This window comes from Anthonomus grandis, chromosome 17 (genome assembly GCF_022605725.1).
Source record: "Anthonomus grandis grandis chromosome 17, icAntGran1.3, whole genome shotgun sequence".
Lineage (NCBI taxonomy): Eukaryota > Metazoa > Arthropoda > Insecta > Coleoptera > Curculionidae > Anthonomus > Anthonomus grandis.
Window position 1 is genome coordinate 2898724 of NC_065562.1, and position 19296 is coordinate 2918019.

Consider the following 19296-nt stretch of genomic DNA (forward strand, 5'->3'; position numbering starts at 1 on the left):
ATATCTTGACCATGCCGCCAGTGGCGGCTCGTGACATTTGACTATGGAGGGGCGCGCAAATCCAAATAAATATATACTTACTAATAAATAAAAAAATATAACTGGTCGTACCTAAGTATATGTTATAATATCTGAGACATGACGGTTTGCAGTCATCATAGGACAATCACAAAAAGTTTGCACATAAATGTCTTAATTTGGCAATAAAAAATAAAGAACATTGTTACAAAACAATCGCATTTACACATGACAGAACCCTGCACGAAAATATTTTTGCCACCTCTCTGCAGTTTTAAAAACAATAACAAGTAACTTTAAAACGTGAAGAAAAATTATACTTTCGGCAAATGTTTCGCCAAGATTATTTTCTAACATAAATATTAACAAGTTCATAGCTCCAATATTTTGTGAGAAATCTGGTCTTGAGTAAATGACTTCTAGTTCAGTTCTTAATCTAATTTTACATAAAATTGGATAAAAAGTAACTACATTATCTAAAATATCCACTGGAAAGGTCTTGTTATATTTTGGATACGCTTCTTTATCGAACAAGTTAGCTGCTTGAAGATGACCTCGATAGGAAAATTTGTCCTTCGCTTGGGTAACAACTGTATCACATACCTCTTTTGCAATAATACTTCTTAAGTTATCGTCAGTTCTTCTTCTTTTGACATTTTGACACACAAAGTTTAATTCTACATTAGCCTTAATATTATCGGTGTCATTCTTATTTTGGCAATGCTTGATTCAAATATCGACAGATCTTAGAGAGTAATATTTAAATCCGGCAAAGGTCTGCCTAAAGTCTTAATGTTTACTTTTTCTTCCAGTGAAAGATTTGAAAAATTACAGTTAAAAAGCTTACACGATTTATTATTAAATTTCAATAATAATTATTGTATTGTTCACTTTCGAAATACTCAAACACGCACAAACTACCGATCACGGAACCGATTAAAAACAAAATTTTGCCGAATAAACAACAAAAAACGTCTTCCTGCCGCCTGTGGTCCGATTTACAAAACATTAAAACAAACGCCGAATCCACGATAAAACTGGGGCGCTAAATTTTTGCGCGCCTCGCTATCGGTAACGAGTGTGATAAAAGCCGAGAAGATGGGTCGTCGAGAGTAGCTTTTCGGCCAAATTATGGACGCGGATGTGAGCGCGCCCCACGACAAATAGAGGAAGATAGATGAGCTGTACCTTGCGCGAGACAGAGAGCGGTATACGTAGGATGCCAGGAGCACTTTGGCTGTTGATTTGAATATCGCATTATCTCCTATAGTACGGGCGCTTGTGTTATACATACGTTTAAACGCGGGTTGATAAAAAATATATATTATATAATTAATAATTACTGCACACGAGTTTAAAATTTAAAATGAGTAATTTTTAATGAAATTACTGGGGGGCGCGCGCCCTTGCGCGCCTATTAGCAAGCCGCCACTGCATGCCGCACCATTCCACGGCTCTGTTCGAGCGATCTTTTACTTATAATGCCGTTAAGTTCTTTAATACTTATAAACCAATATTTAATACTTCGTTAAATGTGTATAGGAAATATTATAAACTTTTGTTTTTAAATCAATCCAAAATATAGTCTAGTTTTCTAGAAGATAAATACTTTATAAATACTTGCTTCTTTTTTTGTTTTTTTTTTCTCGTTTTCTCCATTTAAACTGTGAATGTTAGGAAGGTTAAGAGTTAAAGAGTAGCTTCAGTGGCGGCTTTTGGGGTAGAGCCACAGTGCCATGGCTCTACCTAATAAACGTTGAAAATAAAAAAAAATAATTTATTTTTTAAATTTTACTTCAGTCCAAAAAAATATCTGTATATTAATATTTAATACCAATTATAAAATTAAAATACTGGAACGCAGCCAGTGCAAGATTCCGCAAATTTCGCTAATGCGAAATCGAAGACGTAGTTGTCGCGCCAGGCCCCGTATCGATGCGTGTTACATCGAATAATCACAGCAAATGTCCTTGAAACAATGTGGTAAAGCTATGGCAAATTAAATAATTTTGGGCCGGACTCCAAACCAATAGAATCTTTTCTAGCGAAACGTGCGTGATATTGTTCGTTTTGATTATTCATCGGGCGTTCGCGGTTCCGTAGAGATCTTTTATTTTATTTGGCTGGCGTTTTCGGCTTTGTTGGTGTTTTTTATTTTTATTAAATATTAAAAACAATGAATAAAATTAGTTTTTTAAAAGCAAATCCATTTTTCACTTTATCATTGGAACTAAAAGTAGAAATAAAGGAGTTAGGGCGACCGTTGCCCGATTTAAATATAGAAAAAACTCAAGGTGGACAAAAAGTGCGTTCCCGTAAATTTAATAGGAATATTTATGCGAAAAATATTTGGGTGTGCGGGTGTGATACGTCTAATAAGCTATTTTGCTTTATGTGTGTTTTATTTGGAGGAGAGGAATCCTGGTCTCGAAGAGGAACAGATGATCTTGTTCACGTATGGGAGAAAATGAAAACACATGAAAAATCCAAGGTACACATGAACAATATTTTCAATTTTTCTATGCTTGGTAAATTTAATATAAAAACTCAGTTAAACTCGGCATACCGGAGCCAACTTATTGAAAAAAATAAACAAATTGCTAGTGAAATAGGGAACTCTCCATTTGTGGCTGTTATCGCCGACGAAACCACTGACGTTGCTTGTGAGTTTCAACTCGTAATTGTTTTTAGATACTTGCATGCTGGTAAGCATGTTGAAAGATTCTGGAATTTTTACAATCCAAAAGATCATGATGCTGAATCAATCTCCCAGTGCATACTTCAAGTTTTGGACCCTTTACTTAAAGATCACCCCAATAAATTAATTGCGCAAAGTTATGATGGAGCATCGGTTATGAGTGGTTGTTTGAATGAAGTACAAGCAAAAATTAAAGTAAAATACCCTTTGGCTAATTATATTCACTGCTATGCACATCAAGTAAATTTAATAATGGCCAGTGCGACTTCCATTAATTCCGAGACTCGAATTTTTTTTGCAAACTTGACTGGGTTATGTTCCTTTTTTTCTGTGTCTCCTCAAAGAACCAAAATATTGGATGAAGTTATTGAGAAAAGATTACCGCGCTCATCTCAAACTCTCTGGAATTTCCAATCAAGAGGAATAAATACTGTTTATGAAAATAGACAAGATTTAATTACTGTAATGGAAATTATCGAAACAACATCACGCGATAACACGTCAGTTAATCAAGCCAGTGGAAATAAGTTGAAATTGCAAAGTAAAAATTTTGTTTTCTGGCTATCAATTTTCCATAAAATTATGCCTTATGTAGAAGTAATTTTTAATCAGTTACACAAAAAGAATGTACGGATTCGGTAAAAATAAAACAAGACTTACACAACTTTGAAAGAGCAATACAACTTATTAGGGATAATATGGACCAAATTATTCAGGAAATTGAAATAAATACAACATCACAAGGTGAAGGAGAACCAAAATCAAAGAGATTGTGTACCTCTGTAGTAGAAAATACTAAGAAGCAAACAGCTTTAGAAATCTGTGATGCAATTTTGATGCAAATAAAATTAAGATTTAATTTCACTGGACACTTAGTGGCTACAAATTTATTTGCCCATGAACAATTTTCCGTGTATAGAGAATGTTTTCCAGAAAAGTACCTAGAACAAACATGTAGAGAATTTTCTTTTTTAAATAAAAATGGGCTTAAAACAGAATTGCAAGTTTTATATGAAAGAGAGGAACTAAACTCAATTTCAGGATCTGGAGCTGTGCCACTCTTGGTGTTATTAAACGAAGACTGCTTAAAATGTACCTTTGAGGAGACCATACAATTATTAAGTGCCCTGGCAACCATGCCTATGACGACATCGGAAGCAGAAAGGTGTTTTTCAATGTTAAAAAGAATTAAAACTTTTCTTAGGAACACAATGAAAGAGGAAAGACTCAGTGCCCTAGGTATGTTATCCGCAGAGAAGCAATTTGTTAATTCAATTAAGGACTTTAATAATAAAGTAATCGACAAATTTGCTAACAAAAAAGAACGAAGAATGGACTTTATATATCGCGTACTTTAAGTAAAACAATTCAGTTTAATTGACTATTATATTATATACTTTTTTTTGAGTTACTTATTTTTTTGAGTTATTAAAAACAATAAAATTACTTATTTGTGTACCTTACTGTAAATATGGAAAACTGTATGTTGCCTGTGACCTGAAGTATTGACATTTCCACGTAGTTTTGGTAAGTCCATTTCCTTAAATTTCAAATTTTATGTTTTTTTTTTAAATGTATATTTTTATCTACAAAAAAAATAGAAAACTTATTGCGTTATAATTTTGATAATAAAATTTAATAATTTCGATCACTCGTTCGGTCATGATAAAATTAGATCAAGGTTTGGCCCTACCTCCCTGAACTGTCACGAGCCACCACTGATGAAAAATAGCTTTAAGCTAATTTTCGCCTTCTTTGGCAATGTAGTATTAAGTAATATTGTAAGATTAATATTGCTTTTTTTTAATAAAGACATTTTACAAGACTAAAAGAAAATGGGTCAGTAAAGAAAAAATAGAACGCCTTAGGATGAAAATCTTTATGTTTATTTATTTATTTATTGAATTACAGTATCAACAGTCATAGAGGCCAATTACAGATACGCCACTCATCAGGATAAGTTGATGTCTGTAGGCTAAGGTTAAAAATAAATTTAAAAAAATAAAAAATCAAAAAAATATGTTAAAAGAATGTATGTATGTAATGTAAGTTAGAGACTGTGTGCGTTTCATTTTCCTGATTGGACAACTCCACTACAACCAGATATACATAGATTACTTCTTTAACATTTTATTTAGATTTTAAATCGTAATATTTTATTGTGTTTAATGATATTTTGAGTCATACTTATTAGAAGGGCATCTTTTAATAAGTCATTAGACAATATGGTATCTATATTCTATAATGTAATTTATAAAATTATTGAAGATAATGTTCCTGAAAAAAAAGACAAAAATATTTCCACGTTAGTTTCGTAGCGACTTAAAAACATAAATTTTTGAAAACTGATCTCTTTCCAATATTTTGTTCTAAAAAAATGTTGTCTAAATTATTCTTAGCGAGTCGATAGAGTAACGACAAAGTGGTATTAAAACAATACGAACAACAATAAGTTAGACATCATTACACTTAAACTAAGAATAAAAAGGTTTGATGCCAGTAAACAATCAGGACTTTATAATATTTCACCTTTACTACTCAGAAAATTTTGCAAAGGTCTATCTGAATCACTTCTTAATCTTTTCATATCGTCTCTTGAACTTGGCGTTTTCCTTGACACTTGGAAAATAAACCCTATTAGGCCAATATACAAATCAGGCAATGATCCGACATCGGAACTACAGACAAATTATTATCTCCATTATTAGCGAAATATCCAAGCTTTTTGAAAACCTTTTCTGTGATACGCAGATCTACCTTTAGCAGAGTGACCTTTTACTATATACAGTAGATTATCCGTATGGATTTCCACTAAACCTTCCACTGAGTTTAGAAAGCTTTTTTAGGCGAGTTACATAGCAAACGCCTTGGAGAAAGGCTGCCAGATTGATGTCATCTTTATAGACTTTTCCAGAGGTTTGACCACGTGAATAATGAGATTTTGATGCAGGTACTGGTTTTTTGTGGTTTATTACAAACCTTCAAGTCCTTCCTCGTGTAGTTTAATTTGAAGGAAAAAGAAAGAGTCTTTCTAAATCTAATCGATGTGTTAGCAGCCGTACTGCAGGGATCTGACCTAGGTCCCCTCTTTTTCAATGTATATCTTTATAAAAATTTTTAAGATATAGCAACGTTGATGATCTAAAACTATTTTCCAAAACTATGTCTCTAAGGCCTGCATTAAACTTCGTCAATTAAACGATCTAGGAAATTGATACATTTCAAATTTTTTACATCTCAACACGAGTGTGCCAAGTGTGCTGTAATGCGATTTTATTAATTTAAAAACAATCATTTATAATTATATTCTTAATGGAAATTAAATTCAATGTGTCCAAAAGATGCGCGATATGTCATACATCTTTTTCAGAGCACATATTAACAACATTACTAATATATTCCCTAAAAATGTCGGGGTATATTCCTGGGTGACTTTACCGATATAGGTTGTTAACTCTCTACTATTCACTTGTTTGCGCATATCTATATTAAATATTTTAGTTATAAAAGAGTTTAGTTTCAATTTATTAAATAACCGAACTGCGCAGCTTTCTTGAAGAAGTAAATTTGACATTTCCCTCACTAAGTTGAAAAATTCCTTAACCAAACTCCTACATTATCTGTTTTGCCTTTCCTTTGATTCAAGATGTTTTGTAGATTACTAGAAAATAAGTTTCTTGACTCCGATATAGAACAGTGGGGATAGAAATGACATTGCCAACTACCTAAAATTATTGACAGCCTTTTTGCCAGAGAAAGAGCTCTCATGGTATAGTCGGAACATAATTATACATCAGTAACACAGGTTTTCTGAGGGTAAATCTACCGTAACTAATTTGCTTACATGTCAGCAGTACTTCTTGGATACTTTTGAGAACCATAGTCAGATGGACAGTATTTATAGTGACTTCTTGAAGGCGTTTGACAGAGTTTACCATGGACATCTCATTCAGAAGTTGCGTGCGATGGATGTGGGCGAATGGATGGATTTTTGTCGAATCGTATTCAAATGGTGCGTATCATTTCTGAAGAAATTCAAGTTTTTTTCGGCGTACTTCAGGGTTCCCACACAGGGTCTATTTTATTCAATCTATTTATTACTGACCTTTGTTGTGTTATACGTCACTCGGAATTTTTATTATTTGCAGTCGATCTAAAAATGTACAGGTGATAAAATCCGCAATTAATGTGCAACTTGTACAAGCTGATGTCGATAGTGTTTTTTTAGAGTCAGTAAATAATGATTTGGAGCTTAATATTAACAAATTCTTAAGCATTTCTTTTAGTCGTTCTCTAAGATTAACTGTGCATCATTACACAATAAATGGCTTGGTTCTCAAATCTGCTTTTACTGTTAGAGACTTGGGTGTGTTATTATATAGTAAAGTGACATTTGTGCTTCATTATGATAATATTGTGTATAAGGGTATGCCTTACCTTGGTTTTGTTGTGCGTAACTCTGGTAAATTGTCTGTCTTTGGTTTCAAGATGCTCTACTATTTAATTGTTCGTTCTGGGCTTGAATATGCCTCACCTGTATGGTAACCTTTTTCTTCTAACCTCGTGGAAGCAATTGAAACCGTTCAAAAAGCATTTCTTCCTTCCCTCGCCTTTAAGGCTGATATTAACTTTTACGAGAATTTTCATATTAATTATAAAATAATAGAGGATATATTTAACATCGATAGTTTTTAAGCAAGGAGGACCCGATCAGATTTACTCACATTTTATGAAATATTAAATGAAATTTGTTATTGCTCTGATATTTTGAAAACTGTACCATTAAGTGTCAATATCAATAATAGATCTCAGTATCCTGCTGTTTCGTTTGCCTTTCTATCCTGCTAATTACGGATTATTTTCTCCAATCACCAGAATGATGAGAGCATTTAATGAACTGAATCTTCGTAGATAGGTCTGTTAATTCGTTTAAATTAAGACTTAAAAAACTAAAGTGATGAAATTGTCTATAGGGTTATTTTTTAGGTTTTTGTATTTTTTGCTTTTTTTTGTTCTTTATTTTTGCTATAGTTATGTTCGTTTTCATATTATTGATTATTGGTATATTCTTTGGGACTTATTATTATTGTTATTATTATGTATTTTATTATATTCCTGTAAATTGGCTGTGCCGTTGAAATAAATAAATTTAACTTAAAATATGTTATTCTGTTCGACATTCGCTTCCATAGAATAAATTACGGCTATAATTCCTTCTTATTTATGGTCACTATACTTGCAAATGAATATTGTGACTTTTGAGATGTAGATTATTATACTTTATATAAATGTATTAGTAAATAATAAAATGGAGTTTTCTACCTTCTGTTATTACATTTTTTCGTATTAGTACAAACGTTTTTTTTGTAGGTAGCCTAGATATCAAAGAAAAGTCCAAATGGAAGAACAAGACCTTAACTTTAAAAAAGGCAATCCAGGAGCCGTGCAATTTGGAAATTTTATAAATTATTATCAATTTCATCCACCTGAGAAAAGAATTTCAATGTTGCCCAAAGACATTTGGAATTTTCAAAATTGTGATGGTCTCTATGCCTTAGATGTTGGATGTAATTCTGGTGTAAGTATCATATCAACTTTATTAATAAGTACCGGGTGGCCAAATAAGAATGTTCACCGGCTATATCTCAGCGGCTAATTGAGATAGAGCGTTCCGCTAAAAAATTTTTTTACAAAAGTGCTTAAAAGAAAATGCTGGAAATTATTTTCGAGATTGTGGCACAGCCGCTAGAGGGCATCACAGGCATGACCAAATAGAAAACTAGTTATTTCTACGATTTTTTCAAAATAAGTGGTATTTATAATATATGCATTTTAACGCTTTCTTAATCACCTTTGTCTTTTGTTGTAATTTTTTTTTATATGTTTTAAAATAAAGTGATGGCGGGAAGTCAAAACTTTTTTTTTATATTTAGAAATTTTTCTGGTTTGACTTAAGCGATTTTAACCAATGTTAATTTATTTTAAAGAACATGTCCTAACCTATAAACTGCGCTTTTCGAATTGTGTCGATAGTTTTTACGAGTTTCGCTAGAGGGCGTTAAATGAAATGTTAGCATATTCTATAAATTTTCTCTTAAAATTGAAATGCAATGGTATAACTCTTTTTACATCGTCAAATGACAAATAAAATTATTAATAATTCGGTAAAAAAATCACGACCATAGCGTTTTTAGAACCGGAAATATTGACTAAAACATGAAATGCTGCATTTTTCGCCATTACGGCCAGCGGCGCGCCGGTCTTCTTGGTCTATTTTTGCTAATTTTCTATTATATTAATTATTTTAGTAACCTAAATAGCTTTAACGAATTTATTATATTACTATTATGATTTAACTAATATATTAACACGTTATTTAAAACCAAAAATTAAAAGTAAGCTTTAATAATGAAACGGGAAAATACTTAAAGTTAAAATAACAACTTAACTAAAACTTCCAAAATAGCAAAACATACAAATTAATGGTGACCTAGATGTTCCAAATGCTGTCCTTCATTTTGGATACAATCTAATAATCTCTGCCTGGTTGAGATAACAGCAGTCTTAATTTCTGCTACGGAAATACTTTCGATTGCTTCTCTTATCCTTTCAACCATATTTTCGGGCGTAGTAGGCCTAGGTGCGAATACTAGATCTTTTAGTCTTCCCCACAGATAAAAATCTAGCACAGTGAGGTCTGGTGATCTAGGAGGCCATGGAAATACGCTTCCTCGTCTAATCCAACTAGCAGGATATGTGAGATCTAAAAATTGTCTTACATCTCTTGCAAAGACACCCATAATGTTGAAAAAACATGTCACGGCGACTGGCTAATGGAACCTCCTCTAAAATAGGTGGTAACTCATTACTCAAAAAGTTTAAATAGACTGCCCCATTTAATCTTTGAAATATAAATGGTCCAATAATTTTTCCTCCCAAAACACCGCACCATACCACAGAATAAACGATCTCACAGAAGCGAACGCTAGCCCTTTTTACCGAACCGGTTTTTCGTTCAGGCTCCTCCCATTTACCCCCATTCTAACGGGTACAACTGTCGTCGCCCACGTAGGGTATCGGGTCATAATTAGTGTATTAGTACGAGCGTTAGTGTGTATATTTGCAATATTTTGTAATTTGCCGTTTTTTATTTTATTTTTGTTAAGTAGTATTACACATTACCTTGTTTTGGAGTTTAACTCTGTGCTCTGTGACTTTGTTTTTTCTTTCATTTGTGTTGTGCTAAAAACTTAAAAAAAACACTAAAATGCCAACTTTTTGTGCGTATAGGGGTTGTTTTGCCAAAAGCGTTACCTGTTTTACCTATCTATTATTGATTTATAATACCTTAGAAACGGAATTTGTTATGGTAGCAATAATACCTGCTATCACACCTAGGGCATTATAAGCGGGCATTGTGATAATGCCCGAAAATTTTATTGCTTATCCAATTTTATTTCTCTCATAATAAAGAATAAACATCCATTTAAAGATTACAAATAGGGGAAGTCTTTATCTCCAAGAAAAATGCATGTAGGTCACTTAGGTAAATGTATTATACATTTCGGCTGTGTAAACAGCCATCATCAGATACTAAAATAAAATATAGGTAATTCAGGACAATTTTAAAAAAGAGGTTATTCGCTATAACAATATAGATTTAGAACTTACCAGAACATTACAAAAAAATTATTTGGTAAACGTATATGTTTGACAATACAAAACATACCTGCATATAAACCTTCCAGCTAAAATTTAATTTAAAAATACCTACCTATGTACATATGTATATGTATATTGTTAACATATTAACATCACACAAATAGCAGACTTTTTCTCAGCTAGTGCCTTACTAAAGGCAAATATTATTTACCATTATCATAAAACAACTAACACAAAAATTCCATTCCAAAACAAATTAAAAGTATACTAATCTACACCTCTATCGTGTATCAAAACTGTCAAATAACAATTTTTATAAAAATAATAATTATTATAATTATTCTAAAAAGCAAGGACCAATATAAGCCTTAACAAAAAAAAATCCTATTTGAAATGTAACTAAATTTTGTAGTTTGCTCCCGTATTATATGAACATAACCATTTTGATTTTAAAAATAAAAGCACTTCGTTCGGTGTATGCGTTTACTACAACTTTACGAGATATCTCAGTGTATTTGCGCCGGGTGCAGCAAGCACAACATGATATGGATGCATTCTATAAATAAAAGTTTGACATTAAGAGGGAGGTCTACCTGCGTAAAACGGGGTTAGCTCCTGTACCAAGACAAAAAAAGTTAGAAAGCTCAAATTTTGTGTAGGGATTGTTTATTGGATTATCTAGACTGGATGCTATTTAAAATTTTGAAAATCAAAAAAAACAATGTTGAAAATTTTTATTTTTTATTAAAACAATGTAAAATTGACCATCCCCTGTTCCTTAAATCTAATAAAACATAACACACGAAATATATATGTTGTAAACATTTTTGGTTTCTTTTAAAACCTAACCCAAAAAATAATAATAATTTTGGCTAAAAATTGGGTCTCCATAGGATATTTAGGCAGATCTGGCAACACCGTTCTTGTTTCTTAGGACGCGCAATATTTGCCGGTCAGCTTTCATTGGTCGAAACGGTTATGATAAACGGGTAGTGTTAAGTAGTCTTGATTTTAGTCTAAGTGATATTCGCAATTATTATTTTCCTTTATTTTATTAGTGCATTATGTTTTGTACTTTCGTGATTGTGTACTTTCGTCGTTGTTTAAAAATTTTCGTTATGGGTAGTAATAAACGAAACGTTGTGGATAAAAAACATTTAGGTTTAGCTACTTTTCGTAAAAGTAAAAAACGTATTTCAAAAAACGTCTGGTATAGTTTAGGTGAAGTGACTTGGTCAAGCTCCAAAATTGAGTATGTACAAAATACAATCAACATACTACATATACGCATTAAAATAAACTGCAAAATATATTACGATATTTAGTGATCGATTCCCGTATATATTTGCGGTCGATTCGAGTCTTTCCACGGCCCCCGGCCCGTTCAACAATCATCATTTGCCAGATAAAGAGAGGCAAGTGCGGCGCGGATAACGTGAAACAGACGAAGATACGAGATTCTCTCGATGCTGCTGGGATTGAATTATGAACGGCCGGAAATAGGAAACACAGTCGCGCGCTCAAAAATAGGAAATGCAATTATTTTATACGTTTCATTATTTTTATTTTACAGTTTTCTTTAACTAAACAAATATAAGCAAAATATTAACTTTTATTGTGTTCCATTATTTATAAACGTAATTTTTTATTAGATATTATATATTATACGACGTGTTACAAATTCCTAGCTCACTATTGGGATCTCGGTAAATATAAGAGTTACGAAGATGGTTAAATTTAGGACGAAGTTTCGCATTTTTGAGCCTAAAAATGTGCCATTTGAAAATTTGTTTAAAAAATATTTAAATTTATATTTCTTGTTGGGGCGCTATTGGATCACCCCTTTTGTACGTGGAAATAATGTTGCGAAGAATCAACCATTTCTTAAGTTGCCGTCCCAATATATGTAGGTCTGTATATGGTAATAATTAAAACAATTTTGAATTTTGTGAGTGTGTTAAAATGAGCATGGTGAAGACTTGGCTCACCCTAAAATCGGTTTCGCGTTTATATTATACTGTAGTTCTTGTTGTTATTCTATTTGTTATATACTGTTGATGTTTTCTTTTATTTACTTTCGTCTCAACTTTTGAACAATAAAAATGAAATTTTTGCGGCCTTTTAATACTAGTGATAATGAATCGAATAGTTGTGGTAAATAGGTATTTTTAGGCATTTCATAATCTGTTAGTTTATGATCGCTTTACCGATCAAATTTTAAGAGAGCATCAATTTTTTAACACGTGTCATTTTTGACCTGAATATATTTTGAACCTGAATTATAATTTTTAAACATAATGTACTTTAAAAAATATCATTAATATTTGCTTAACAAAAAAAATACAGTACTGTTTTTATAAGATAAAAATTCAAGGTTAAATTAAATTTTTGACATTAAAATTAACGAGTCACTTATTTTGGGTATTATGTCACTTATATTAAATATCAATTTAGAAAATACTATCTCATACGCTCAAATATTGAAAAGAAGAAGAAAATAGACTTATTCACATATTTAAAATATATTTGAATTTAAATTTTTAACAAAACCTTTTGTTATATTTACTTTAATGTAAGTTCAATAAGTCTTAAATACAATAATTTAAATAGATATAATAGATACCGCGAATGAATCCAATTATAATTCATGCCAATGACGAATCCAGTTCTGAAGAGATGGATAGTGATGCTAAATAGATAAGCATTTTTGGACGTAAAAAAATGTGGGTGCAAAATTATGAATACATAGTTAACTTCACTTATATTTGATTTCGATAAGCCCAAAAATTTCATTTTCAATTTCATTTCAATGAAAATTCATTGTTCAGCGGAAATTTTTGGGCTTATCGAAACAAATATCAGCGGAGGCAAGTATAACAATATTCTATTGCAGCACGGCCACGACATTATTTTATACCTATGTAACAACAAACCACCCAACTTTTTGACAATTTTTATAAAATTAAATTAAATAATTAAATAATTAAAATTAATAATTAAAAAAAAACTGTGTATATTTCATTAAATCTAACCACGACTTTTGCGTGACTTGATAAATGTTTTTGTTGGTTGTAAAATAACTTTTAACTAAATTTTTACTATATATATTAAGCCAGAGAACAACACGTTATATGCACGCCAATGCCCTATAAAGAAACCGCCGCGTGCTAAACGTTTTTAGTTTTTATACTTGTCCAAGTAACTTCACCTAAACTATAAATATAATGCTTTTTTTTGTAATTAATAAATGTACAAGGTGTCCCAGTGTATGGTCTAGAGATGCTCGTAATAAGAGCGAAATATGTAACCGATTTTATTTATTATACAATTTTAAAGTTATTTGAGACCGGTGACTTGGAGTTTTATACAGTTTCCGTGTTTTTGGTAGAGGGCGTTCGTCGCGTTAGTTTTTACTTTTTTAGAACATAATCGCACTTTTAGGTTTTCATAATATGTGAATGACTTAAATTTACTAGATTTTTAGCAATGCAATCCTAAATAAAATAAAATTAATACCTAAGATTATTTTTAAAAAAATATTACGACTTTTGTTAATTCTTATATCTGCCGTATTTTAAAAAGAAGATCCTCATTATTTTTAACATATTTACAGATTTTACAATTTTTACATTTAGTTCATTTAGATTATTAATTATAGGACTATCATAAACAATTGATTTCAAATATCCCCAAATACAGAAGTCCATGGGGTTTAAGTCTGGACCACGCGCAGGCCAAAGCAAAGGTCCTCCACGGCAATCCAACGTTCGGGATATTATTCGTCAAGATAATTGCGTACCTGTCGAGAAAAATGCGCGAACATATATCTTACATAAAATACATGTTCTGCTTAACATTTAATGGTTTATCTCTAAGTACGAGTCTCCGTTCAAATTATTAAAATTAAATGCCCATTTGTAATTTCAAAAATTAGTACTGAAATGGGAATTAGAGAAAAAAACTTACATTTGCTATCATTGAAAATGGTTCCTTACATCTAAAAAGGAACCACAACTATTACTATCAAATCCAGGGACAGTTGCAAGTTACAAAAAGAAAATTCTGTTTCTTTGTAGTATAAAGCCCTCTTGGATTAATTGTATAGAAGGTAAATCATTGTATTAATAAGTTCTCATTCAACCGATAATCCGTAATTTTAACAGTATTAAAATTTAACTTTCGTTGAGGACATTTCAAAAAAATGTTATAAGATCAATAATATTGCGATAAAGGTATAATTTTAACTCTTACTTTAACTACATACTACATAATGTATTTCTTTTTTGAAAAATGTATTATGATTTTTAAAATATGAAACATCACCATTATTCATTATAGCTATGCCTTATAATTTTTAATAGTCGTTTTTCTAGAAGATTCCTCGTAATGAAGCATTTTGGAGAGTTAAAATGTTGCCCAAACTAAAATATTTGTATGAACATTACCTTTTACCGGAAGTTGATCCACTTTATCCAAAAGGAATACCACTTAGAGACAAAGCAGAAGAATCAAACATATTATTATAATACAATATAATCATTAGGTTTGTTCTAGCACAATATTTGGAATGGTTTGAAACTAGTTTAGTGTATATCCCAGTTGCGCGTGATTAGCCTGAAACCTCGTTGCAAACGGTTCCATTACGTAATGCTTCACACATTCACCCATAGGGAGTATTATTCGTGTATGGTTTCTGTAATGGTAGCGCATTACGTGCTGTTGATGAATACCGACGTGGTTTTCCAAATCGAAGAATTCCTAATCGAAAAGTTTTTCAGACAGTTTTTGCAAACGCTTAAGAAACAGGAATGTTTCCAAGCATAAGAATTAATTCTGAACGAGAGGCGGACTAAATGTAGAAAATGAAGAAAATGTTCTGGATATGGCTGAAGAGAACCCGAGTGTTAGTACGAGCCGGATTACAAAAGAACTTCGATTAGCATCACATGTAGACGTTTGGAAGACACTTAGGAAAAACGGTTTTAAGCCTATCCATATTCAACCGGTTCAACATCTTCAAGAAGGCGATTTTGGCTTAGGGGTTCAATTTTGTGAATGGATCCCACAAAATCGAGACCTACATAATTACATTTTATTTAGCGATGAAGCTTATTTTACCCGCAATGGAATTAATAACCGACACAATGAACATCGGTAGTCAGATGAAAATCCTCATGCCACGTTTGAACAAAACGGCCAACAATCTTACAAATAAACTTCAGAACCGATTATTTCTGAAACGGTCGAGAATCGGATTAGAACATATGAGTTAATTTATCTTATTTTGACCTTCTGAACATGTTCCCAAAATATTTCCTTTTCCTCCCGAAACACCCTGTATGTACATATGTAAGACTTTATAACATAAAAAGTAGTTAATAAACCTAACAAGAAGTAAGACCAGTTGACTTGCGTCCCTGGTAATCGAGATTCGATATATCAGGGAGAAGGGAACGGTGGAGTGGGTAATTATGGCAGCCAGTGTTGCTACTTTCAGCGAAAACTGCACCGGCCACGAAACTACTGTCGCGCTTCGAAACCGATTTTGTCACGTGGTGGACCGCACTCTTAAAGTAAAAACTCATTTAAAATAACAATGAGCAAACCAAAAAAGCCGTGGATCTCAAAGTTCAATATTTATTTTTTTAGCTTTTTTAATTTACCTGTGGTCTTTTAAAATATTTCTCACCGTCGTTCTGCAAAGACTCAATTCTTTAGCCAACGTTCTGGTGCTAAAGTAAAATAAGAATTGACACGTCTATTGGTAATTATGACAGATTGTAATAATTTCATTCATTTGTTTTCCTCCTGTCATTTCCAAAGCCTACTTTTTATTTTCGATTTTAAATGACGTGTTAACATAATAATATGCGTATTATAAATATGTATTTTCTATAATAGGTAGGTTGTTAGACTAAAACAATTATTTTAATGAATTATTATTTTATTAAAAAATCACGGCGCCCATAAAGGAAAAAAATCAGCATTTTTGATATTTCCGGTTCTAAAAACGCTACCGACGTGATTTTTTTACCAAATTACTAGTCATTTAATTTGTCATTTGATGATATTAAAATAGTTATACCATTGCATTTAAATTTTAAGAGAAAATTCATAGAATTTGCTTTTCACTTAACGCCCTCTAGCGGAAATCGTAAAAACTATCGACACAATTCGAAAAGCGCAGTTTATAGGTTGGGACATGTTCTTAAGCTAATATCTAACTCCAAAAATCTCATCCATTATTCTCTAAGAGACCAACATACAAAATTGACGAAAAACAAATAAAAACACAAAGTCATGTTGTGAGACCGTGACTTTGTGTTTTTATTTGTTTTTCGTCAATTTAATATCTAACTGGCTAATTACAAGTGACATAGTTATAAGTACCATAGTAAACCAAATTGTAATTTTTTTTATTTTTTAAAATTGTACAAAATGTCCTTTTAATGTCTTACATTTTTATTTTTATTTAAAAATCTTTGTACTTGTTCGTAATCTTTAACCTTGTTTTCTTTTGTAATTTTAGTATTAACACCAAGACCCCTTTTAACGTTATTTTAAGTATCTCATTTATTTTTAATTGAATTATTAACAAGAAGAGAGACTGCAGTTTTGAAAGTAGAAGATTTAAGGCTGATAAGCAGGAGAGAGTTTTTCCAGTCAAGCTTAGGCTTTGGGAAATTTCATACTTCTTGTTTGCTTCCGAAAAAAAAACTGTTTATCTTATGTAGATGTATTTTCTAGGTTAGTTAAACAATTTTGACGTCTATTTTAAAGTAAGTATAATATATTTGTCTGTAAAGAGAAAGAATTTAATTTAAATAAACGGTTTTTTCATTTGATTTGATTTGACCTTCCTTGAAAACCTTATGAATTGGTAATAATATTCTTACAGTCTTATCTTATTTTCGTTTCACCCAAAATTGTGTGCTCTTTAGGACTTTGTAATTGTATGTAATTTTGTGATTTATGGACTAGATTGTTTGAATTCTCTCACACTTTGTTGTTGCTTGTTTCTATGTCGTTTTCTCTACTGTTGATATATTTGTAAACTTGTATGTAATTTATTATATTTGTATATAATAATTATCGTTGCTATACAGCAAATGGAAAATTAAATAATTTATATTAAGCTATATAAAAAAAAATCTCTTTATATAAGTCTATCATCACAATGTTTGTATTGTTCTTCTACTTTGTGTTTTAATGGATAGTATGGGTTTTAAGAGTAGTATTTTTTATTTAGAACGCTCTGTTAGAAGCAATTCTTTTTTAGAACAATAAGAGCGTTATTGCAAATTGTGGTGAAGGTGGAAAACATTATACACTACTTAATTGCATAGTAAATACAAAATTATCTTTTTTCAGGACCTGACAGCGTCACTTTATGAATACCTTTCAAACTTGATGCATGGCGAAAAAGTTAACATATTGGGCATAGATATAGACCCAATTTTAATTCAGAGAGCATCTGAAAAGAACTCCTCAGATAACGTATCTTTTAAATGTTTCGATATCATGACAGAGGATAAGGATTTCGTACAAAAAGAGCTCGAAGTTTTTAATCGTGAAAAATTTGACATTGTTTTCTGTTTTTCTATTACCATGTGGATACACTTGAATCATGGCGATGAAGGCTTAAAAAGATTTTTAAAAAGAGTTTCAAGTATAACAAACATGCTCGTAATTGAACCGCAGCCATGGAAATGTTACAAAACCGCTGTGAAAAGGTATAAGTTAAGTAAAAACGAATTTCCGAGGTTTAAAGAGCTCCAATTTAGGGAAACTATTGAGACGGATATTGAAAGTATTATTTTGCTAAATAGTGATTTAAAAAAAGTAGAGGAGAGTGAAAGAACGGAATGGGGAAGAAAATTGTTGTTTTTTAAGAAAAGCTGATATTTGTTCATGTGACGTAATTATTTTAAATTAGATGATTGTCATAACCTTACTGGTCATATCGCATTTTAAAGTAGAAACGAAATAAAGGTTTTGATTGATAACCAAAGGGTCACCTTTTCCTTAATTTTTAAGTAAAAAATAGCAATACAGTTATTTTGCTATGTAGTCTATTTTAATATTTGTGTAAAATTTTAACCTGTTTGTTTAGTGTCGTTATTTATATATTCTCAGTTGTGTATATATATTTTTATTTTAAAATATACATTTGTTATTTAGACAATATACATATATGTTTTTAAGACAAAAGATTATTATTTTTTTCCTAAATCGCCTCCCAAAGAAGAAACGACCATATAAAGATGGCACTGGGAAAGTGAACTAACCAAACTCACAATTCTTGAATAAAATCATAAAATTTGGCAAACGGCAAGAGAAATGGATTAGGCCTTAGAACATTGAGCCTGAATTCACATTGATACGTAGTTACGGATACGTTGGGACCACGCGATTGCTATCAGCCAATAACAGACCCGATTTGGGTCATGTGGATCAGGCTGAAAGGCTAGAATTAGCATTGCCGTAGAACTAAGAGCAGTTTGTTTGCTTGCAACATTTCTGATGCAATAATGCCAAATGGTTATGTAGAAATGGCAAAAAAAAAACTTTTTAATTAAAAAATTTGTCACTTATTTTAACAGGCGTAAAATAATACTATTCCTCTTTAATAAAATATGAAGCATTTTCTTTTTCATAAAATATGAGAAGATCCTCTGCCTTTCTCATTTAATCTCGCTACCTATCAAGTACCAAATATTACATGGTGGCAGCGCGTAAAAGTGTATCTAGTTGTGGAATGTTTCTATTGTTTAATCGGCAAGCCGGATGAGAACAAATCAATCAGGGTTGCCAACGTCGCCGGATTATCGTGAACTGGCCATTGAAAATTTATGTTGGGGGAAAGCCGGAAAAATATCAAAAATCGGTGTAACTTATTGATCGGGCTCTAATATATG

The 19296-nt window shown here is 31.5% G+C and overlaps 1 protein-coding gene across 2 annotated transcripts in view; it reads left to right on the plus strand.

Annotated features, from left to right (window-relative positions):
* Nucleotides 1-18589, plus strand: part of LOC126746100 (probable RNA methyltransferase CG11342) — a 57647-nt gene extending 39058 nt beyond the window's left edge. For both annotated transcript variants that reach the window (XM_050454212.1, XM_050454211.1), the window contains exons 2-3: nucleotides 8087-8294; nucleotides 17750-18589. In XM_050454212.1, coding sequence (XP_050310169.1) covers nucleotides 8115-8294; nucleotides 17750-18280 — 711 coding nt within the window. In that variant the 5' untranslated portion in view covers nucleotides 8087-8114 and the 3' untranslated portion in view covers nucleotides 18281-18589. The remainder of the gene's footprint in view (nucleotides 1-8086; nucleotides 8295-17749) is intronic.
* The last annotated feature ends 707 nt before the right edge of the window (nucleotides 18590-19296 follow it).